This window comes from Passer montanus, unplaced genomic scaffold, assembly GCF_014805655.1.
Source record: "Passer montanus isolate IOZ18808 unplaced genomic scaffold, ASM1480565v1 scaffold134, whole genome shotgun sequence".
Lineage (NCBI taxonomy): Eukaryota > Metazoa > Chordata > Aves > Passeriformes > Passeridae > Passer > Passer montanus.
Window position 1 is genome coordinate 1,094,184 of NW_024360277.1, and position 22,207 is coordinate 1,116,390.

The 22,207-nt window shown below is 36.6% G+C and overlaps 1 protein-coding gene across 4 annotated transcripts in view; it reads left to right on the forward strand.

The window, feature by feature from the left end:
* Positions 1-22,207, forward strand: part of PIK3C3 (phosphatidylinositol 3-kinase catalytic subunit type 3) — a 66,591-nt gene that overhangs the window by 42,739 nt on the left and 1,645 nt on the right. For 3 of the 4 annotated variants that reach the window (XM_039699477.1, XM_039699479.1, XM_039699478.1), the window contains 3 exons: positions 1,153-1,321; positions 6,860-6,950; positions 19,117-19,242. In XM_039699477.1, the coding sequence (XP_039555411.1) occupies positions 1,153-1,321; positions 6,860-6,950; positions 19,117-19,242 (386 nt within the window). Of the gene's footprint in view, positions 1-1,152; positions 1,322-6,859; positions 6,951-19,116; positions 19,243-22,207 lie in introns of those variants that run through there. The other variant, XR_005626556.1, reaches the window with a different exon arrangement.

Consider the following 22,207-nt stretch of genomic DNA (forward strand, 5'->3'; position numbering starts at 1 on the left):
TCCCCATCTTTTTGTAATATAGCTGTGGTATGGCGCAAGTCGTTGCTTAAATTCCACATTCCAAACTGAAAATACATTTATAGAACACATTAAGAGACTTTTCTCTGCTTAACAGGGACAGTATTTAACTGAGTCAAGATTATTCCTAAAAAAAGGATACCTAAGAATTATGAATTGTTTTATTTCTATTAACACAAGTTTTTGTGTATTTATAATATATTCATTCTTTATGTTTTTTGAAGTTGCTGGCAAACTGAAGTTTACCGAGGGAAATTCAGTTGTTCATTTTGCCACCAATAACATCTCATGCATAGTTCGGTAATATTGGAAAGGAGCACTCTGCATTCTCCCCAGTTAATGTGTGAACATTATGGTGAGCAGCATGGCAGACTGTTGATAGGAAGGGCAATTGCATTGTGCATTTGAAGAGAGGAGGCATATACACGTTTTTGTTAATGCTGCAGTCAGTTGAACTGAGAATGGAAATGTAGTGATCAAGTGAGGCAATTTTAGTACTGAAAAAGGGTGTGACAAACTTTTTGGTGGAGATGAAATCCAGTTTCAAATTTGGAGTTCTAGTGATGTTTCTTCAGTGTATTTCAAAACCATTGATAATTTTTGACCCTGCTTGAACAACTCAAAAGACTTTGGAAACAGCATTGAACTCATCTTTGGTGTTCAGTGGATTTGAAAGGTTGTTCATAGGATTATGAGTTTTACTTTCTCTTGGTTATATTAGTTGTATGTTAAATTTACCATATTTCATGCCTCAGCAACCAAATGTGAAACACACATTGCACTGCTTTATTAATGTTTAAATTTGCTAACAAATTTAAAAGAAGATGCTAAGAATTAGTAGTATCTATTATATAAACTGTGCATTTAATAGCTACTGACCAGTTTCAGTATTGGTACAGTCTTTGTGAATGTACTCCACATGTTTAAAAATAAAAAAAGCTTGAATTTTACATCAGCTTTGCTTCTTTAAAACTATAATTTCCAATTAACAGCTGAAGATAAAAAATATGCTGTTATAAACCTTACAGAAAACTTTCTGGGAGCTGCTTGCTATCTTCTTAATAATTCTATTTTTCTAAGTTTTGCACCGAGAACTTTTATTATGTGCAGTGTTTGCCTTTCCTTCTTCTACAGGTAAACTGTTTCACATTGACTTTGGTTATATTTTGGGCCGGGACCCCAAGCCCCTTCCTCCCCCGATGAAGCTGAACAAAGAGATGGTGGAAGGCATGGGAGGCACCCAGAGTGAGCAGTACCAGGAGTTCCGAAAGCAGTGCTACACAGCCTTTCTCCACCTCCGCAGGTAACAGCGCTGGGCTTATGCCAGAACTCAGGAGAGCCACTCCAGTGCAGGAGAGGAGACCAGTAAATGAATTGCTGAAATGTTTCTGTTGAAAATTGAAAGCTTGTTTAAATGTGACCACAAGAATTTGTGTGAAACAAAGGAATGAAAACATCACAGTGTTGGTGTTATGTGGAGGATGAATGTAAATGTTCAAGTTAAACCCCTCAATTTTGCTTGTTTAATAACATAAATAGCTTCATTTCATAACTCAAGTGGGATATTAAATTATATTTCTTTGTGGTTATGTTTTTGCCCCTAAGCTTCTTTTCCTCTGATTATTGATGATCAAGGAACTGTCATTTTAATTTAAGTCATTACTTATTTGCTACTTTATTCTCCTCCAGTTTAAATTAGTGATGATCAAATTCTTTGGCTTGAAGATGACACACACATATGCTTAGTTCAGTTCAGCTCCTGTGGGAAAAAAAAATTAGCAACTTGTAGTGACAATCAAGCATGTTAGAAATTTCTTTAAATACCCAGAATTGTGGCAGCTAAAAACTCTTTAGACTCTGGTGTCTATGAACCAACAGATCTTTCTTTTATATTTAGAATCAGCTTCATTCTTTTGCAGTGACTATATTACTTACCCATTAATTTTCTGAGCCAAGTAGCTCATTTTTGTTCTGTTTGAATAGAGGACAGGTAAGCACTCCTGGTCTGTCCAGGGATTTGATTTAGCACATCTTCAATGAAGAGGAAAGATTTTCTATTTAATATCAAAGATTACCTAATGGAAACTTTCAAGTGTGTGTAAGAAATCGATAATATGGTAAGCTTATGTGAAAAGTACCTGGAATATGTAAAGCACCCAGTGTTAAAAAATAAAATGCTGCATGTAGTTCTTCAATTGATAAAAGGAGGAAGACTAAGGAGTTGGTCTAGGAACTGAAGTTATTAATGGGTTAAAAAGCCATTAAACAATTTGAAAAAATAGTGGCATGTCGTCAACAAGCAATTTTTGTGGCTTCAGAGAGCAGCCCAACTTCTGAACTTTGCTTAAAGCTGTTTTGTAATGCTGTATTTATTTGTCATATACTTGAGTTGTTCTTGTTTAAATGTAGCTGTTCCAGTGGAAAGGTCTGTTGAGTCAATGAAGGAGTATTCATTGAATTAATTTATGTCATGATTTACTACAAAGATCATCACTAAATGTGTAATTATAATGGTAATTTGGGTATACAACTAAAATGTAAATCAATATGGTTTTATTTTTAATGTCTGGAATTGTAGTTGTAATTATAGTATCACCAATATTTGCTCACTTTATTGGAAAATATTTTTACATGGTTCTGGATAAATACCCTTAAGGCTTTCAACAAAAATACTGTATGATAATATTAAACTTACTGTAACTATTACTTTAAGCAGCTAAAACTAAAAATAATTAAGATTACTTGTTAAAAAAGAATAATTGTTTGTGGAACACTTTAGTTCTAGCAGTTCTGCGCATTGACAGAAACCCAATCACAGACAGATTTTCTGGCCAAGTAGTGTAAAATCATAACCTCTGATAGCTAAGACAAAATGCAAACTGTCATCTCCATCAGACTGTGTTTTATTTCAGTTCTTTATTTCCCTGAATAATAACCAATTTTCTGCATATTTCAAGTACTGTATCTTGGTGTATCAGGATTCCTGGTGGAATGGATGTTGCATAGTGAAAAAAAATACAAGGAATTTTAAAGTTACAAGTGGAAGAATAGTTTTGTCCATTGTTTCTGGTTGTAAGCAGTTTTGCATACAATCGATATTGTATCTTTATTTATTGTATCTGTATTGTTCTTTGGTTAGTTTGGGGGATTTTCTTAGGGAGTAGGAATAAGGAGATGCTTTTTACTTTCTTGAGTAATAGTAATCAGTCAAGTGTCTTTGTCAGCAGTGCTGTAGTGAAGGAGCAGCTGCTGCATTGTGAATGTGTTGCAGGGCAAATTGTGGCTGTCAGCAGGACTTGGGCTGTAGCAGCCTCTTACGCTTTCGTTATACATTTGGAGCCTGTTAAAGATGTTTAAATCCTGCTACATGTCAGCATTTCCTTTCCATCAAAAATTTCCTGCTTACACATCTTCAGCAGGTTCCATAGTATCACAAAATGGTTCATTAGTCCCACCTCCCAGCTCGAGGAGGGTCATCCCAGAGGACATGGCACAGGGTTATGTTCTGGAATATAATATCTCCACTGAGATATTCCAGAGGGAGGCTCTGCACCCTCTTTGGCATTCTGTAACAGCAAGGTATCCTGTCAGAGCATTTCAGATTTTTCTTCCAGAGTGAAAATTGCGCTACATTGTTTTGTTCCTTCCTAGTAAGGTTTTTCCCTGAATTAGTTCTGTGAGAAGCTTGCTGTCATTTTGAGTTGCTGGACACAGGTAAGGGCAGAGGAGTAGAAGGTAAGTTGGAGTAGGAACTGAAGCTGTAGTTTGGGCTAAGGTTTCTTTCTCTGTATGGGTGTGGATGTGCAGTTGGCTGGAGTAGTTTTTTCCGTGTCTGTTCTGAATTTAGTGACTGAGGTGCTGTCCAGATCTGAATGGAAACACTGTGCAGTAAGTGGAAAGCTGTGATGGCCCTTGGGAAGTGCTGCTCCTTTGGAAAGATTGTAGTGCAGTATCTGGATAGTGTTCTAAAAGCTGGGATTAGATGATGAAGAGAGAGGAGCAGAAATGAAGCTGGGTAGGATCAGTTCCATATTCACTGAGTTTGGACTTCAAGGAAATACTTTGGGAACAATAAATGCCATAATTTATTATAGCTAACTGTGACATGACAATGATTAGGGAGTATTCATGCTCTTGAGAAGATAATTTTGTCATGGGGAGTCCTGTGTTCCATTGAAAGAAAGGTAGTATCCTCAAGGTATTTTAAACTTGGGAATTTTGACTTAGACCAAGTCAGCAGGATCTTAATTTGGGACTGCAGGTAACTGTATACCTTCCTGTCCATGTCTTTATTGTGGATGTTTGTAGCTTCATATTTGGTAGAGTATTGCAAAGTCTACATCCTAAATATTTGATTGTTTAGGACATCTATATGCAAAGGGTCTGGCAAATATTGAAAAAATAAATAAAGGAATGCTTAGGATCAAGCAGATGTTTGAGCTATTAACTACTTGAAACAAAAGTTGCTGTTCTTAGAAAACATAGTAATGAGAATTTGACCTTTTGTCTGATGTCAGCTCATTTCTTGATATATGAGACCTTTTCTATGAAGAAGTAGAATTTTCTTGTTGAATTTTTTTAACGGTAATTCATGTTCAAAGCAGAAGTTACTCAACCTTCAGTGCAGTTGAATCCTCATTGATTTTGTAAGTTAATTTGTACTGAGTTTGAAGAAAGCAAAGAATAATGTGAGAAGGATTTAGGTTTCAGTTTAATACTTCCTTAAACCTCCTTAAAACTAGGAAAACCTGGCTCAGATGTTGTTCTGGCTGTGGATGGATGTCAGCCATTCTAGAGGCCTTTGTAATGTAGATGTCAAAGATGAGTGATGTACCTTGCTTGACAAAGGTGTTTGTTTTTTTACAAGTCAGGCTCCTAACTCAGGTGATTCAGCAAAATCTCTCCTCTTAGAGGAGTTTGGGCTGTCAATTCCCCACCTGTAAACCTCATGGCACTGGCATGTTGGTGAAGATGTTGCCTGTAAGAAAGATCACAGTCAATTGCTAAGTTATAGAAATGTTGGGGTGAGGGGCAGAGGACAGATCTGCAGGTAGTATAGTGAAAAATTCTTCCTTAATTTTTAGGGTTTTTTCCACTCCATACTCCCTCCCCAGATTACCTTTCCTTGATTTTTTTTTTCCCCTAATGACTATCTTCAGGTGATCTCATTTTTCAATAATCAGAAGACTTCATTGTATGGAGCAGAACTGTCTCTTAACTGGCATCTAACAATGATCCCTAGAGCTTTACAATCTTTTTTTTACAAGCCTCCATCACATAAATAGCTCCAGTAACCTGTAGTGCTTATAAGCTCTTATCCTCTATGTGGTTGAAGAGCAAAAGGGACTCAGAGACTTTGGGTTCTGTGTCAGTTTGAAAGGAAAACTACTGACAGAAAGTACAGTAATCTAGGAAGAGACTTCAGAGCATGTACCTATAAAATTTAAGCATGTTTAAAAAGAAATCTGCTAGTTTCAGGCAAGTAGAAGAAAAATTGATTAAAATCTGTGGTGTCTGTTTCTAGCAGCAGAGCAACCTGACTGCCATATTTCTTAGCCAGACTGAAACAAAATGGTAGGGTTAACTTTCCTTCTTTTCTTTTAATTTGTCATAAAAGTAATTTTCCTGACTCTAGCTCCCTGCCCTTGGGGAAGTGAAATAAAACTGCTGAAAGAAATAAGGCACTGAGAATTTATAGCCAAACAGTTGATTTTGATACTTTTCTTATGACATCTTAAAACTTACATTGGAATGTGTTAGGTAGTGTTAGTTCCAGATGATAATAAAGTGTCAAGAGGTTTTGCTGGAATTAAGTTTTTCTAGAGAGATGTCTTTTTTGAGTAGTATTTACTTTGTAAAATACTGCTATGAAGCAGACCTTTTGTTTAGTTGAAATATTTTGCACTTGTTGCAATTGTCAGCTGATATATATTCAGCAGTTTCCTAATAAACAAGTTTTGCTGCTAAGAATTCATTTTCTCTCATCTGTGAAGTTCATGGTTCTCTTAGCAAAGCACTATTTCAAATGGGGAAGTCAGTAACATACTTTGTGTCTTAAAGGGAGCTAGATCTTTTTGTAGAGGAAAGGAAGTTTCAGTTTGTGTTGAACAGCTTGAAAGTTATCATCTGAAAATGAAACTGACAGCTAATTTTCTGCAAGGGCAAAATGGTGTTCTTTAAAAAAACATAGTCATGAGTGTTTCCAACATAATTTTAAAGCCAAAACCTGTTCTCTGATTTGTCTCTTTTAATGGTTATAGATGACATTTGTATTTCCAAAATGTACTGTGCTACCACTATTACTGGAGCTTAACTGAGCAACTGAAGACTTGGATCTGGTTAAATATTTAACTCATTATATCAAAAGCCCTTGCAGTGATTGGAAAAATATTTTTTGTACTTATGAAGATTTGATCTCTTTGAATATATGTCATGCTGCTGTATCACCTTGTAATAAAAAATAACCTTTGCATCAATATTCCAGCACATGTTTATCCAAACAGAGGTAGAAAGTGGCATTATAACTTAAAATGTATGAAATCATAGTTTATATTTCATGTGTCTCTGAGTAAATTTTCTGACGATTTTAGAAAACTGTAACAAAATCAAAAGTATTTTATTCCATTTTGGCAGTTTGAGAGATTTTGGAGGTTAAACTTTGATAGTGTATGTCAGTGTCTTGTGTTCTTTAACATAAATACTTTAAATTAGTATTAAAAATAGATCTCTGAAGCGTTAACAGTTCTTTGTGAAATGATGATGAGTTCTTAAACTAAGTTGTTTACAAAATGTCTTGTGTACAGTTTACAACATGTTTTACCTAATTTGCTCTTCTGCTTAGGTATTCCAACTTGATCTTGAATTTATTTTCCCTCATGGTGGATGCCAACATTCCAGATATTGCTCTTGAACCTGACAAGACTGTAAAAAAGGTAATTGTTAAGCTTTCATTGTCTTTCAGTGACCCAGGGCATCTCATTACAAAATTTTCAATAACTTGTGATGATGAGTTATTTGTGTCTCATACTTGCTCCTGTTTTATAAGCTTTGAGCAATTTCTTTCTTCACTGAAGTTAAAGATAGGAGAGTACTTGGAGAACACTTAGCATATGTGCCTGTGAATACAGAATGCCTTTTCATCATCCATGTAATGCTGCACACTCTGCTCTAGCACTCTATTCCAATGGGTACTTCAGGTAAAACCAGTTTCCACCTTATCAAACTTAGAAGTGAAGCAGTCAACACTGACTGTATCATGAAAGATTATCACATCTAGTCTAGAAACCTTTAAGACATGGATGACTTTATAAAACCAGTCTTCTTCTAGTTATAAAACCAGTCTACTGAAGATCTAAAACCAGTAGAATGGTATATCTTCATGAACAAGAAATTTTTGTTTATTGGGAAGGCACACTTGTGTCCTGTAATTCTAACTTTGTCCTTTAGACCAGCTTAAGTCATTATTCTCCTTTTGGTGTTTGAGCAGTAGTTGACATGAAAAATACAGGATATATCTCCATCTAAATTTCATTACACTTACATTTTAGACAAATGTTGGGGTTTTTTTAACCCGATTTATAGTGAAGGACTATCTGTTTTAATTCTCCAAAAGACTTTGTGGAGCCTGTGTATCCAATGAAAATTAGTTCACTGTAATTTTTATTCAAGTGGTGGATTGTCTCTCAGGCTGTAATTCACTGTTTTCAAGAAGCTATGATAGCAGAGATTCAGAATCTTCAAATAAATATTTAATGTAGTAATATAATTTCCTTGAAGAAAACTAAATTGTGACTTGCACAGATTTTTCCTTTTCTCTTCAAGGATCCAGGCATTTCTATTTAGAGTTTCTTGGTTTCAAATCAATACAAAGAGTTCTTGCAGCTGTTCAGTTTCATATCCAGGAAGCTGAGCTAGTCACAAGTGCTGTGTTTTGTGGTAAAGATGACAATCTTCCCTCCACTCAACTGTTTTCCTGAGAAAATGACAGCAAATTATTTCTTCTTATCAATACCTGAATCTCACCTCTGTCCCTAAATGCCCTACAGATTGAGTAGATTACTTACATAGAACATGGGTGATAAAAGCCTAAAGTAGGCAACTGAAATGGTTCAATACCTTCCAAGTTCTGGAAGTAACTACACTTTTGTGGAGACAACTTCTTTTCAAGGAAGAGACCTCCCCAACCTGCAAGCCCTGTCCTAAGAATTGCATTTTTATAAATAAGATGCATTTGGCTCTGAGTATCCATTGGAAACATGACTGATACAGTGAGGAGGGGGAAGATCTTTTACATTGCAAAGTCTACTAATAAATCTAGTAAAATTTGAAGTATGCATCAAAAGGTAGAATGGGGCTAATTTGGGGTAAGTTTGTGCTTGACTGAAATGGTCATCAGGAGCTCAAACCAGTAGTTTCTTTGAACTTCAGAAGTGCTGCTTCTTTAATGTTTGCACCAATAAGTTTGAGATTTATGACACATTTCAATCCTACTCATTACTGGTCTAGGGTTCCCTGTCATTTGATCACAAAATCCCAGAATGGCTTGGGCTGGAAGAGATTTTAAAGATGATCTCATTCCATCCCCCTGCCATGGGCCACTTCCATTAGGACAGGTTGCTCGTGTGACAGTGTTGTTCATCCTTGCCTTGAATCGGTTCTTGTGAACTCTGATATTTTTTACTAAGAGTCTTCTGATACTTGCTTCTAATCAACATGCAATATCCTTGTTTCTTAGTAGTATCTTGGCATTGCATTTTTAGTGGAAAACTCTCTAAAAATGTTTTCCAAGGGTATATGCTTTCAGTAATTAATGACAATAGGCTGTTGGGTTCTGTAAAATACTTGTAAAGGATGGGTTTAATATAGCAATAGTTGAGTATTTCAGACTCTTCTAAAACTCTTTTACTCACTGTAAATTTCCAATATAATCTTATTGACTTAACAAATCAAGGTGCAGAATTGAAAACCAGAAAGTCTTTTCTACAGCTGAGAAGTATATTACAGTTCACTTATGTACAATAATTAAAAATCACGATTATGTAAAGCATAACAGCATTGCATGCATCTGGAGATCATGCAAGGCAGCAAAATCTAAAAGGAAATTGAAAATCAAAGAGTATTCTGATTTAGAAAAGACCCACAGGGGTCATCAAGTCCAGCTCTTAAGTGAGTGATCCATGTGGGATTAAACCCACAACTGTGGCATTACCAGCACACACTGACCATCTGAGCTCTGAATTAGATCCATGTGGTTATTTCTAAATTCCATTACAAAGTAGAAATAACAGTGTTTTCATTGCATGAAAAGAACACGAGCTTAGTTGTTACGTGACAGATCACTCTTAGATTAAATGCAGCAATTAGGTATCCTGAGCTCTGACAGTGGTGCAGCTCAGTGAACTGTGACTTTTACTCTCATGGGAGATTGCAGGCTGTCCATTCACAGAGGCTTTAAAATGTGCAAGCAGATAGAACTGAAGCAGTAAGGCAAAGGTTTCTGATAACGAATGCAAATCACTTTGAGAGGGAAAGATCCTCCTTCCCCAGGTTCTTTTAACTTATTTTATAGTGTGCTTGTTCCTTAAAACAAACCAAACAAAAAAACAAACAAAAAAACCCCCCAAAAACCTGCACAGTAAGGTATTGTCAGGAAAATAGCCAAATTGTTCAGCTCTCTCAAGTTTTGTTATCTTATATAAACTTTTAGGTTTTTCTGACATCTCAGCTGTTTCTGAGCCTAGTTGACAGTTTGGTCTTTTTGGTTCAAAGTTGTCCTTTAAATACACTCCTTAAATTTGTGCAAAAATAATACAGCATCCTGGGATCCCTAAAGAGTGGGTAAGCAGAGGAGGTTTCCATTAAGCAGTTGTTTGTTATTATGACGTGCTGGATGCTTATGACAATGTTCAAAGCTCCTGTGAAAGTAATTTTTTCTTTAGTTCTCAATTTTTCATTTTACTTTAAAAAGATAAACCAGAAAATAGCTTTAAATGGGCTAGGATCAGAATAATTTTAACCTGTTGTATAACAGTGAATAGGTCATTGTTGTTTGGGGTTTTTTTTTTAATAATGTGCTACAAAACTTGTTTGCGGTATTAAATACCCATTAGCCTCTCTGAAATCAGTTATAAGCTTTTTAGAACTAATAAAAAAAGGAACAATGTGCCTTGCCTCTGTTGGGGTGAGTGGCAAGTTGATTCAGTCATTTAACAAGGTAATACTGTACCTTGTTGTAGAAAAATTGAATAAATGCTTTCAGCATCTCAATTGATTTTTGTTTTTTTCCTTAAAGCTTTAACAAAAAATCTATATATATTTCAACAGACTCAAATTAGGTAAAGATCCATTTTGGACTGACCTGCAAAATTAAATTACCTTTGATGTGTGAGACAAGTCAATAGCCATTTCAACCAGGGTATCACTTCCACAGAGGACAAAGTTGGAGATTTACAAATGTTTCTGTGTTTAACAGGTGTCCTGGTGAAGAGCAGAGGTGAGGTTCATAGCCAGAATTTCCCTCATTGGTGCTGAAGTGGCAGGACTCATGCTCACTTTTCTGTAGAGCCCTGCTTTTTCTTTAGGGGGCTGCAGCCAGTCAGGCTCTGGCTTACAGGCAACAAGATGGGTTACCTGTATTTCAGTTTGGATTAATCAGAATACTAGTCTGCAAGGAGAGTAATTTCCGTTTTTGTAAAACAAAGGAATGATTACTGAAGTAGTATACATATTGTGTATCTTATAATGTCTGTTGAAATATTGCACTGCAATTATTTTTGTCAAACAATTTGTTTGGCATAAAGATCTTTGATACTGGAACTTTTCAATAAGTGTAGCTATACTGCTGTTATGAAGCAGGCATGAATCATTGTAAAGGTTATCGCTAGAGAAAGACTTTTCTTTAATGGCCACAATTTTGCTTCCTCAAAAGGAAAGCATTTGCAATGTCAGATGGTAGCTGCCCTCCCAGTCTAATCTTATCTTCACAAAGGGACATCCTCTCCCATCAGTAGGCAGGAAGGTGATTTGCAGGAAGTGTCTGCCTGCTGGTTACAGAAGGGTGTAAAAACTGCATTCAGAAATAATTTTTGTGTTCCCCTTTTCTAAACTTTGAGCAGATAATCTGTGTGGTCTTACAGCCGGAATGAAGGTTTGATTTTAGTAATCATACACATATTCTAAATAAAACTAAAATTTGCACCTACCATATGGTAGTGATGGCTAGAATAAAATAAGTTGAAATAAAATGAAGAACATTATTTTTATTTTCAATGTCTTGATTTGTTGTATTGTCTCTTGTCATTTCCTGTAGTGTACAGGTGTTTGATAATGGGATGCTCATTAGTGAGAATAGTTAAGAGAAGATGTTGGAAGGAGTTTCTTAATTTTAGTTATAGAAGGAAGCCAAGTTAAGGTCATAAGGAAACTTCAGTGAATGAGGCCTTGGATGATTTGTGATTACTTTTTTTTAAGACTTTCATACTGATATGTTGAGTGAGACCTTCTAGAAAAATCTGCGTGTGGAAAATATTCTTAAAGACTATAACTACTAACCTGAGGAACAAAGACAGACACAGACTGTTTTGGGGTTGTTTTTTTCCAAATTATGCTCTACAATCTAATAATAGTGGGACATCCCAGGGAGCTCACTGACAAAATGCAACTGTATAATCAAGCTTAAAATGTAACAGAACGTAGATTGTCCAAGTGTTGTTTCTGTCCAAAAGTTATGTAATGGCTTGGGAGAAACACAGATTGAGTGAAGGCAAAGTTGGAACAGTAGCTTATGTCATATACAACATTGAGTAAAATAAGTATAGACTTCATCTCATTTACATGGTTTTTTGGCACAGGGTGGTGTAAGCACATTTGGGTGCTCTGTTCCTGTCTTCCCTGAAGGAACTTTAACAATCTTCTTGTACAAAAGAGAGCAAACTACACAAACTGATTTACTTACCAGAGAAAGATGGCAACGAGGATCATTTTTTCCTGCTAACATGAAAAGAAGCAAGCTCCTTATGGCTTCACCTGAACAAACAGATCTAGAGCACATCAAAATTTGGCAGTACATTCTTACTTGCTTTGCATAGCATTTGTTTTCAAAATTAAATCAGTGCTGACCTTAATTGTGCATTCTCACAGCTAAAATTGGACTGAAAATGAGTGAGTCAGCATTGATCTGAAAACAAACAAAGCTCTGTTTGAAGTTTCACAACTATTCTTGAAGAGTGTATGGAAAACTGGTTTAGGAACCAGCTGTCTGCTTGCAGTGGGTATACACACTATCACTCAGTGAGTATACCAAGTATTTATAGAAAAATATGCTGGGACTGCCCAGTTGGAAGAAAATCTTGTTCTACAGACTCTCTGGTATTGATCTCTATTTTCCCCATAGGAAAACTTGGGAAACGGGGATTACCAACTGTGCAAAATTTGTCTCCACCCTCAAACCTGGAGAAATCCTTTTCAGATTCTTGGTGTTAAGTTTCATAGTAAAAAGCTTGTCAGATTTTGACCAAGAAAAAGTAACTACAAAGCTTAAAATTCCTTGTCTTTTTGATCCTTTATCTCCTTTTGTCCTCTCCATACTATTTGTAATAAAAGCTGTCAGTATAGTGTGCTTCATCTCATGGTTCATGACACCATCTCCTACTGCCACTCTCTGATTTAGGCTTTTCTGAAAACCTGGCTCAAAAATGTCACAAAATGGAATTAAATGGAAAAGTAGTAGAGGATTCTCCTCAGTTTGTGTCTCCCCTTCTTTGGCCTCTGAGATAATTGCCTTTAAATTTTCCACTCTTCAGATACGCTTTTCCAGTTCTCAGATTTCAGGAAAAAGACTGGGCTGAAATCATTATATTGACTTGTCAATGCATAACTAATAATACAATGAAGATATCGCTACACTCACTTCTTTTCCTGCCATTGCTCCTTGCTTTTCCATTTCCAGCACAGCTGCAGTGCTAATTGCTAATTGTTGGGCATTGTAAAATTAGCCAGTGCTATAAATTCTAAGTAGTAATGACTAAAATCTGGAGTCAATTATGTAGCCAGTTTTGCGTAAGGAAGAGGTGCACCATCACTCTTCAGATGTAGCTAATGGATTCAGCATTGTCACCTCCTAACAAAAAAAGCTTTCTATTTTTCTACAGAAAAGCCAGATGGTTTCTATCTGTCCTTCATAGCAGATTTGACCTTTAAATGAGAAATCATCAGGGACCAATGATTCATTGGCAGACAAAGGACTCAGCAGGCATTAAAGGACAGTGTCCTAATTGACTGAGCTCTGTTTCAGATGTCCATTGATTAAAGAAGGTGCTGCAAAGATGCTCCCCTGTAGGTGAGGTTATTGTGAGCACAGAAAGCACAAATACCTAGCTCCCATAAGCAGGAGCTTAACTGCTGTGAAAGTAGCCCCATTCATTCTGGTACTGCCTTTGGATAGACACAAAGTAGAAAATCATAAGAGAGGAAAGTTTTCTGTTTGTGGGCTATAATACTGAGAGCACCCTCTGTGTCTCGAAGGCTGTGTGAGCACTGATGGGGGCTCACCCCTCTTCATAAGAGAATGATCAGTCTGATTTTTTTGGAAACTAGCAAAAAGAGAGAGCAGATATGCTTTTTTTTCTTTAAATATGTCAAAGTAATTTTTTTTTATTGTATAGGTATAAAAGCTGAAGCAGAGTTGTGACTGGAGGTACAGAAAGCCTCTGAGCCACCTTGTTTCTAAACCTGAGCTAATTGTTCCAGTTTTTTTTTTCATCTGGCTGGTAGTGAAACTCACACTACTTTCCCCCTCCCCTGTGGTCCCCAGTCAGCCAAAGGATAATTGAGAGTTAGTTCCTAAGTTAGTGAAATGGAAAACACTTTCTGAGCTGGAGCTTAGTGAGGCTTTTTATGTAGTGGGTATCTGTCCCTTTTCACCTGAACCAAAACCAGCAGTATTTGTTAAAAGGTCGTGCTAGGAAATCTTCCTGAGGTTTATTGATGCCAGTAGGAAATTTACAGGAGAAGCAAAGTAACTTTTGCTTGATTAGAGTCTATTTGTTTCAGTAGCATTTTCTTGCTGCTCCAGGGAGGTTTATGCTTTGTAAAAGTGTCACATTGCCACTGAGCTTATTTTGTTTCAGCAGACGTTCATCTCTTTGTCCATTTGGGTAATGACACTGCAGCTGCACACCCAGCTTTTTTGTTTCTAGGCTGTTGATTTTTCATGCATATTAATTAATTTCAAAATATTGAAATAACAGAAGTTGGAGTAAACACCAAAACATGAACCAAGTGTGAGAATAGTCTTGTGCTCTTGTTGCTTTATATCAGTCTCTAGTTGATTGTAAGTTTTTGGCCAGTATGATGAAATTCTGAGCTGGAACAGTGTCATCTTTGAGTACCATAGTGGCTGAGTCCCCAGTTGTCACAGAAGTTCCATTTAGAGATGTTCACTAACATCTTTGTTATTTTCTATTAAAAAAATACATAATAGAGAAGCCTACATGGGCTTATTTAGAAAGCACATTTTGTTCAAATTGAACCCATGGAAACAAAGACAATTGTCAGAGTAGTCTCTCAAATTAACTTTTTCATGAAAATAAAGCATCTGAATAGTTTGTCTGGACTGGTGCAAGTTGTTTGGACTGGAAGGAACAGGAATAGCAGGAAAGTATTTACTGAAAAAGATGAAATGTGATAAGGATTAAGCCAAGCACTTAGTGCCAGTTTCTGCCACATGAATATTGGATGCTGACTGCTGTAATAATTACAAGGCAAAACAGTAAAAATAATTTTTAAAAATTACTCTTTTTTCTTTTTCTTTTTTTGCTGTTAATTGTTTTTTGTCTCATTTTAGTAGTGCTTATGTCCAGTGTATATTGTGATGCACTTGAAAAGGACACTGAAGTTTCTCGCTAAAGCAGCTGAAGTTGCAATGGGCAGTTCCATACTAGTGTGATAAAATTGTATAAACCATAAGCAGTGTTGCTTATTGTTGCTGGAAGAATAAATAATAAAGCACCCACCAGTCTTCAGAATGTCTGATTTGCAATTTGTCTGAAAACTAAACAGGATTAACAAAGTGTTCTCATATGTACATATTATATGTCACTTTAAAATACATCGCTACCACCAGTAATTCTGAAAAACAGAGCTATGAGTATCCATGAAGTATGGATTTGGGGGCTGCCCTGGAGATCATAAAAGTTTCCACAGAATGTCCAAAGTTTGTCTTAACTTGGAGCATTAAGTATGTAATCCATTTTTGGTAATGTTTTATGAGTGAGAAGATGCTTGCTAGTGAAAAATTCCTGAGTTTAATATAGTTCATATTGTACAGTCAGTCTGATTTGAGGACAAAAAAAGTCCAGACAAATCTACTCTTTGGCAGAAGGGAGAGGGCAGTCTTGTGCTTTGGGAACGTAAGGTGAAAGCACAAGTGACAGTCCTGGAACTCTGCAGGGAAGTGCACTCACCCACAGCAGTACTACTCCCAACTGTGTTTTCCTATGATTTCTCAATCCTAAGCCTATCACACTTCCAAACACAAAACAGCCAGAGACAGAAGATTAAATTTAGAGATTCAACTGAATGAAGACCCTGTCCTGCCCATTTTCTCAAATCTTTAACTACCATTCTTAATAAGATGATGAGTGTTTTCTTGAATATTTCATCTCTTCTGTCATCCTTTTTTTTTCTACATTACACAGCTCTGTGGGGCTTACTGTAAGTTTTCTAAGTTTTGTGTGAAATCAGCTTCATAGGGCATCTTTGATACCATTTTCTAAATAATACTCATTCTAGTTCTCCTTGAAGACACTTCAAGGTAAATAATGGAGTCTCAGTTTACAATCAGTTAACATTGCCTGTTACTCTGATAGATGCTGTGCTCTTCCCCTATGAGTTAGATTTTTGGGATAATCATGGTGTGAAGTAGTGTCACTTTCTTTTTGTTCCTATAAAATATTTTTTCCCCTTCTCTTGGCTTGTTGCCTTGTTAAGTTCCCATCTTCTGTGTGATTCTGCTGCAAGTGATGATCCCCTTCTTTTTTCATTATCAACAGTTAATCCACAAGTAAATTAAACTTAAATGCTTGTGCCCTTACCGTCACTCCTCCATATTTTCTTCTGAACTGTCCTTGGTATTCTTTTCCCCTTTCAATTTTGTCATTTGAAAAACAGAAGCAGTATCAGAGTAACTGACAGAATTTCCTTGCAAATTTCAATCCTCTCCTTCTAGACTTTGATACTAAACTGTCTTCTGTTCAGGGGGATAGGATGTGGACAACTTTAGTTTCAAGTTGAAAGTCAGTATCTTGATAGACTATTCTTACTTATTCAGCTTCTTTATCCTTGGAACATTCAAGTTCTCCTCTTGAAATTTAATGTTTCAAAAGAGTATTTGTATACCAAATGGAGTTTAATGTTTCATTTTCTGGAAACAAAAGCTCAACTAGTTCATGAAACTTCTCTTTTCTCTGTTTTAAAAAACCTGAACTATAACAATGCACTTGATTTAAGTATCAAAGCAGGAGCTCTAAGTCTTCAGGTGGACATATTTGATGCCTTCATGGTGGTCATCATTCATAAGTGTGTAGAATGAGATAACTGTATATCTCATCAGAATTTCACCCTGCAAAAATCACCTCTGTTTTTAACACCATACAAAAATTTCTACCTGTTGACCTCATCTGTCAGAAATTGTCAGCTTTTAGAAATCTTACAATAGAAATTGAGAGATTTCAAATAAGAATTACTGTTGCTTTTCTACAGGATCTGTAAGTCAGATTACAGTTTATTAATCTTGTTGCTGCTTTTTTAGCTCAAGAGGTAAATTGTAATTTTGCCTTGTTTCTTCTCATCTAGGTTTCAGCAATCAGTTTTAATGCAGGGCTGAAAAACTTTCAAGCAAAGATTCAATACTGGGCATCATTTGATCCTTCTGTTAATTGCAAACTGATTGCAAGATCTAACCATGGGTGAATTTCTTTGCACATATATCAGTGTGCCCAGTGTATTTTGTGGGAAGTGGGTTTAATTAGTCAGTCATTCTATAAATTGAAACTGCATTTTAATATAACTAACTGCAAAAATTCTGAGAAGGTCTTCTGTGAACATATTACAAGATTGTTGAAGTATTTCAGCTTACTAAAGTTGTGTAAAAGGGTGTTATGGTGATTTTTTTTCCTTTTTTTTTAACTGGAGCTAGTGATTTTGATGAATTCTCATTAACATCACCTTTTCTGTAAGCACTAAACTAGACCTGAAAGAAATCTCTGCTGTAATTTGGGGATGTATTTAAGCTTTTGCATAATTGCAAGCATGTGAGTAGTCCATTAAATTCTGTTGGATGCTACTTTGTGCGTCATTCACTGTCTAAAACTTCTGATGTGGGAGTTAATAAACTTCCTTCTCCTCTTGTTTGTTACAAAGATGAAAGTTCTTCATAACAAGAACTTCTTGAAATAATCTGCTGAATCTCTCACTGGTAACATGCTTAATTGAAAGTTTGAACTTTTTTGGCTTAATCCATTCTTTCATATTGATCAAACATTTTTCTGAGAGGAAGTTGAGAAAAAACTCACTTTATACTTACTTTAAACATATCAGCAACAGAGTTATAACCGTTATTTTGAATGAAGAAATTCTATGTTTATAGAACTCTTTTCCAACCTAAAGGATTCTGTAATTCTATAATCTTTCCATACTGTGCTGGCTAGCTTAGGCTTTTTATTACAGTGCTGAAGGGCACTATTTTGGAATATGTTGCCTTTGAAAGGGACACAGAGTGATACTAAACCGAAATCAGTTAACACTCAACTGAAATCTTGGTGCATTTTTGCAGTCATAAAGAGGGTTGTTGAGTATGTGGTATCCTTGGTGCATAGAAAGCATACAAATTAGGACATGAAGGTAGTAGCACCTCACAAATTCAGCCTTATTATGAAAATTGTTGAAATAATTTGGCTCACATTTTTGTCAATGGCTAAGAAATAGTGAATTCATGGAAAATGTCCGGGAAAGACTTGACTCTATCTTACATTTACAGCCATTAGAAGGTTAAGAAACAACTTAAATCATTTGATATTTGCCTACATGAGAGATTTCTGATTGACAGCTCTTTAATATAAAACATTTTAATGAGCTCAACTGTTTGAAATGGAAATTGGACAAATTCAGATAGCAAATAAGTCACAGTTGTTAAACAGGACAATTAATCATTGGAACAATTTACCTAGGATGTGAAACATTCTGACTTTGCATAGAGATAGGCTAAAAGAGATTGTTTGATACCATTTTACCTAGTTCATTATGCAGGAGGCTGAAATACTTTAATATGATGGTCTCCACAAGAGCTTGAATTGTTTGAGATTTATCTTTATGAGAATAAAGCACATGACTACATGGCAGCAATAAATCTTCTACAACTAATGTGAATTTGCCGGGCAATTTACATACTGTTACCAGCACTACTTTGCAAGGTAACTAGTACTTTAAATGATGGCCATGGTGTTGCTTAGGCAGAGATGGGATGTAGGCTCATCAGAAGAGATTTCAAGGAGGAAGAGGATAAAAACAGGCTCAGTGGAGTTAGGGCTGGGCTCCAGTATGTTAGGGGAATTTGGATCAGTTCTGAACTGTTGTCTTGGAATTAGTTGGAAGTCACAGAAAGGCATCTACTGCCCTTCATAGATGTTCTTGGCATTGCCAAGTTGGAAATTGAAAAATATAGGTATCGCTGTATTCTTAATTATTGTGCATTCAGATTATAACTCATGTACAAGTTGCAAGTACTAAGCGAAATGTATTACTGGTACAATGTTGCTGTCAAAAGAAAAAAAAACACATAAGGGGTAGCAGTGTCTCCAACCAAATGTTCATGGCTGGTGGAGACAGTTAATGAAATTCACACTTACTATATTAAGGTCAGTTGACAGAGTTGATTTGCTCACACTTTCCTCCCATTCTGTCTTCTTTACTTAACTGTCTTATAGTTTGTGAAAGACAAACGTCACCTGAAAATAGGTTTAGAGTAACCAAGTGTTACATTGATAGAATAATGCATGTTTTTAACCATTGAACTGATTTTAGCCATTTCTGCTCCCATTCCAGGTGCAGGACAAGTTTCGTTTGGACCTGTCAGATGAAGAAGCTGTCCATTATATGCAGAGTCTAATTGATGAGAGTGTCCATGCCCTCTTTGCAGCTGTCGTGGAACAGATACATAAGTTTGCACAGGTGAGGTATTTTCTTCTCAGCTGCTGGTCTCTGTGGTAGCTGAGTAAGGCGAGAGGTTGTGAGTGGTAGGTTCATCACTGTGTGATGTTTTAGTTCATTTTACTACAAGATGAAACTGTTTTAGTTGTAAGGACTGGAGAACAAGCTTGTAGAGGTCCTAGAACTGGAGGACAAGCTTTCAGATGTCCTACAAAATATTTTGAAGCACCTTAGCAACCATGCAAGGTCTGGCATCTGGGACAAGGCAACTTCAGATGCCCAACCAGGCTGGGCATGAACAGCCCCAGAGCAGCCCTGCCCAGAAGGGCTTGGGGGTGCTGTGGCTGAGAGGCTGCACATGCCCCGGCCATGGCACTGCCAGCCCAGAGAGCCAAATGTGTCCTGGGCTGCATCCAGAGCCCCGTGGGCAGCAGGGCAGGGAGGGGATTCTGCCCCTCTGCTCTGCTCTGCTGAGTACCTGGAGCACTGCATCCAGAGCTGGGCTCCAGCACAGGAGGGACAGGGACCTGCTGGAGAACATCCAGAGCTGGAGAACATCCAGAATATCTTCAAAAGATATTAGAAGGCTGGAGCACCTGTTAGGGAGACAGTCTGAGAGAGCTGGGATTGTTCAGAATGGAAAAGAGAAGGCTCCAGGAGGACCTTACAGCAGCCTTTTTGCTGATGATCTGGGTTGACAATAGATTATTGCCTCTGTTATTTTTGTTATTACAATAAACCCTGTATGAAGAATGAAGTGTTTGACACAACATCTTATACTCTGTACTGTATTACTACAATACATACTAGGACAATAAAATACTTGATTCCCGTGTTAAACAAACTGTTTACAAAAGCATTCTCCTTTGAATTTCCAATTTTTTCTTTTTCCTGACATTTAGTTCTTGTTTATCAGGGATTTAAGATATTACACTGTTTGTCTTAAGTCTTAGACCATGACAAGAAATGGAATTAAGAGGAAAAATGAAACTGCTCTGAAAAGCCAGTCATTATGCTGGTTTTTAGTTGATTCTTTCTTCAAAAGGCTAGTGAAATTCTGATATGAACTGAAGAGAACTATTGTTATGGCTATCCATTTTGCTAAAATGCATCTGTTCTTTTCTTCAAGCTTAGTTTTTATTTTGAAGAATTGCAATGTAGTGCAGAATGAGAAGAAATAATGTGATTTCCATCTACATATATATTTAATAAAGGTGATGTTTTATGAGATGTGAAAAAAGGAAGTGTTAATTATGTGGAAATGATGCAAAATTTTTTGTCATTCCCTATGGATTACTTTGAACTTTAGATAGAGGATGTTAATTTCATAAGAGAAAGTGAAAAATGCCTGGCATCTGCCTTAGGGTTCAAAAACAAAAAGCTATTAGAAATATTCAAGATTGAAGTTTTAAGTTTGTCCAGTACAGTATGTGTGTAGACCTTTCTTTTCATTACATACTGACAGTCACTTTTTTTTAAGACATGTCTTTTTACTTCATTGGCCTTAGGTGACTGCCACACTCTCCCAGATAATTGTTACTGCATTGTGAAAGTGTATTGCAAGTTTGATTTGGTTGACCTTTTCTTTTTCCATTCAGGCTTGTTTTTGCTTGATCTTTCTTCAGTTCTTAACCCTGCTTTTAAAATCACCGGACAGATTTGTTCAGAATTTAAAAGTACTCTGGAATGTTATTCCAGGTTTCTGTGGAATGGGGCTTTGAGCAGCCTGGTCTGGTGGAGGGTGTCACTGCCTATGGCAGAAGGGCTGGGATTACTTGATCTTTAAGGTCCCTTCCAACCAAAGCATTCTGTGATTCTGGCTCCCAGGTCTAAGCAAAAAGCTGATACACATTCCAGCAGGCACTGATTGCATCTTTCATTCATATTTTTGGGAGTTAAGATGCAAGCCCAGTGGTGTATTTTACTTTGGACACAAATAAGCAGATGTAACAGCCACTAATGTCAGCCTGATACAGTTATCTTATTTTGTGTTTTTTACCTCTCCAGCTGGCCCATGCTGAATTTCATCACAGAGATATTTTCCTGAGGCTCTGTGCAATCTTTGTGCACTGCTGCAGAGTGTGCAACCTATGTGCTTTTAGCTTTCCTTTCTGCTTTGGGCATCTGGTGCCTAGAATGAAAAACAAATGTCTTGATTTGTAAGTGCTAAAGGCATCCCATGACTCCATGTGATGCCAGTTTTGGAGTTCCAGTTACTGCCTTTATTTGTACTCTAAAAAATTTAGGCTTGCAGGCTTTCTCCTGCAAAGACACTGGATTGCAAGTGTGAGAAGGATGCAAAAAGAATAGACAAAGATTAATCAGCAGTTAACAAGTCTTAAGAATCTGTGGTTTATTAATGTATTTCTTTTAAATACTTCAAAAAAACCCAATGAAAAGTAAGTGTAATTAATGTCTATTCTCTGTATTATGGGTGAAATAGGATGCTTCTTAGCAATATTTATTACTTCATCAGTCAAAATCATTATCTTTCCTTTTTGTCTGAGGCAGTCTTAACAATTTGCTCCTGTAGTCTTCATGGAGTCTGCAAATCGTTAAACAAATGAACAATTAATGTGTCGTGAATTTGCTGTCAAGGGGTCATCTTACTCAAGGGCCAATTGAAACTTCCAGTTTGTTCATCTATAATTCTGCTTTGAATTGCCAGTAGCCTTGTTCTTCATAGTATTATCAGTTGTCTGGAAAAAGCCCCAGTGCTACACAGGTGTTATGACACAAGTGTAAACAGCAGATTTGGCCTAATGCCACACAGTATTTCATTTCAAATGCTGTTCAACACATTTTTGTTTATCAGTAGATATTTATTCTTTTACTGCCTTCAAAATAGGCCTGTGAGGAATCTGTGCAGCCTACTGCAGCACTTAAGAGCTTTTTAACAGGCTGGTTATTATGGTAACCATGGTGTTTCAGTGTTCTATATGTCACCCTGCATTAAGTAAAGCTCTTGGATAAAGTACTCTGGATG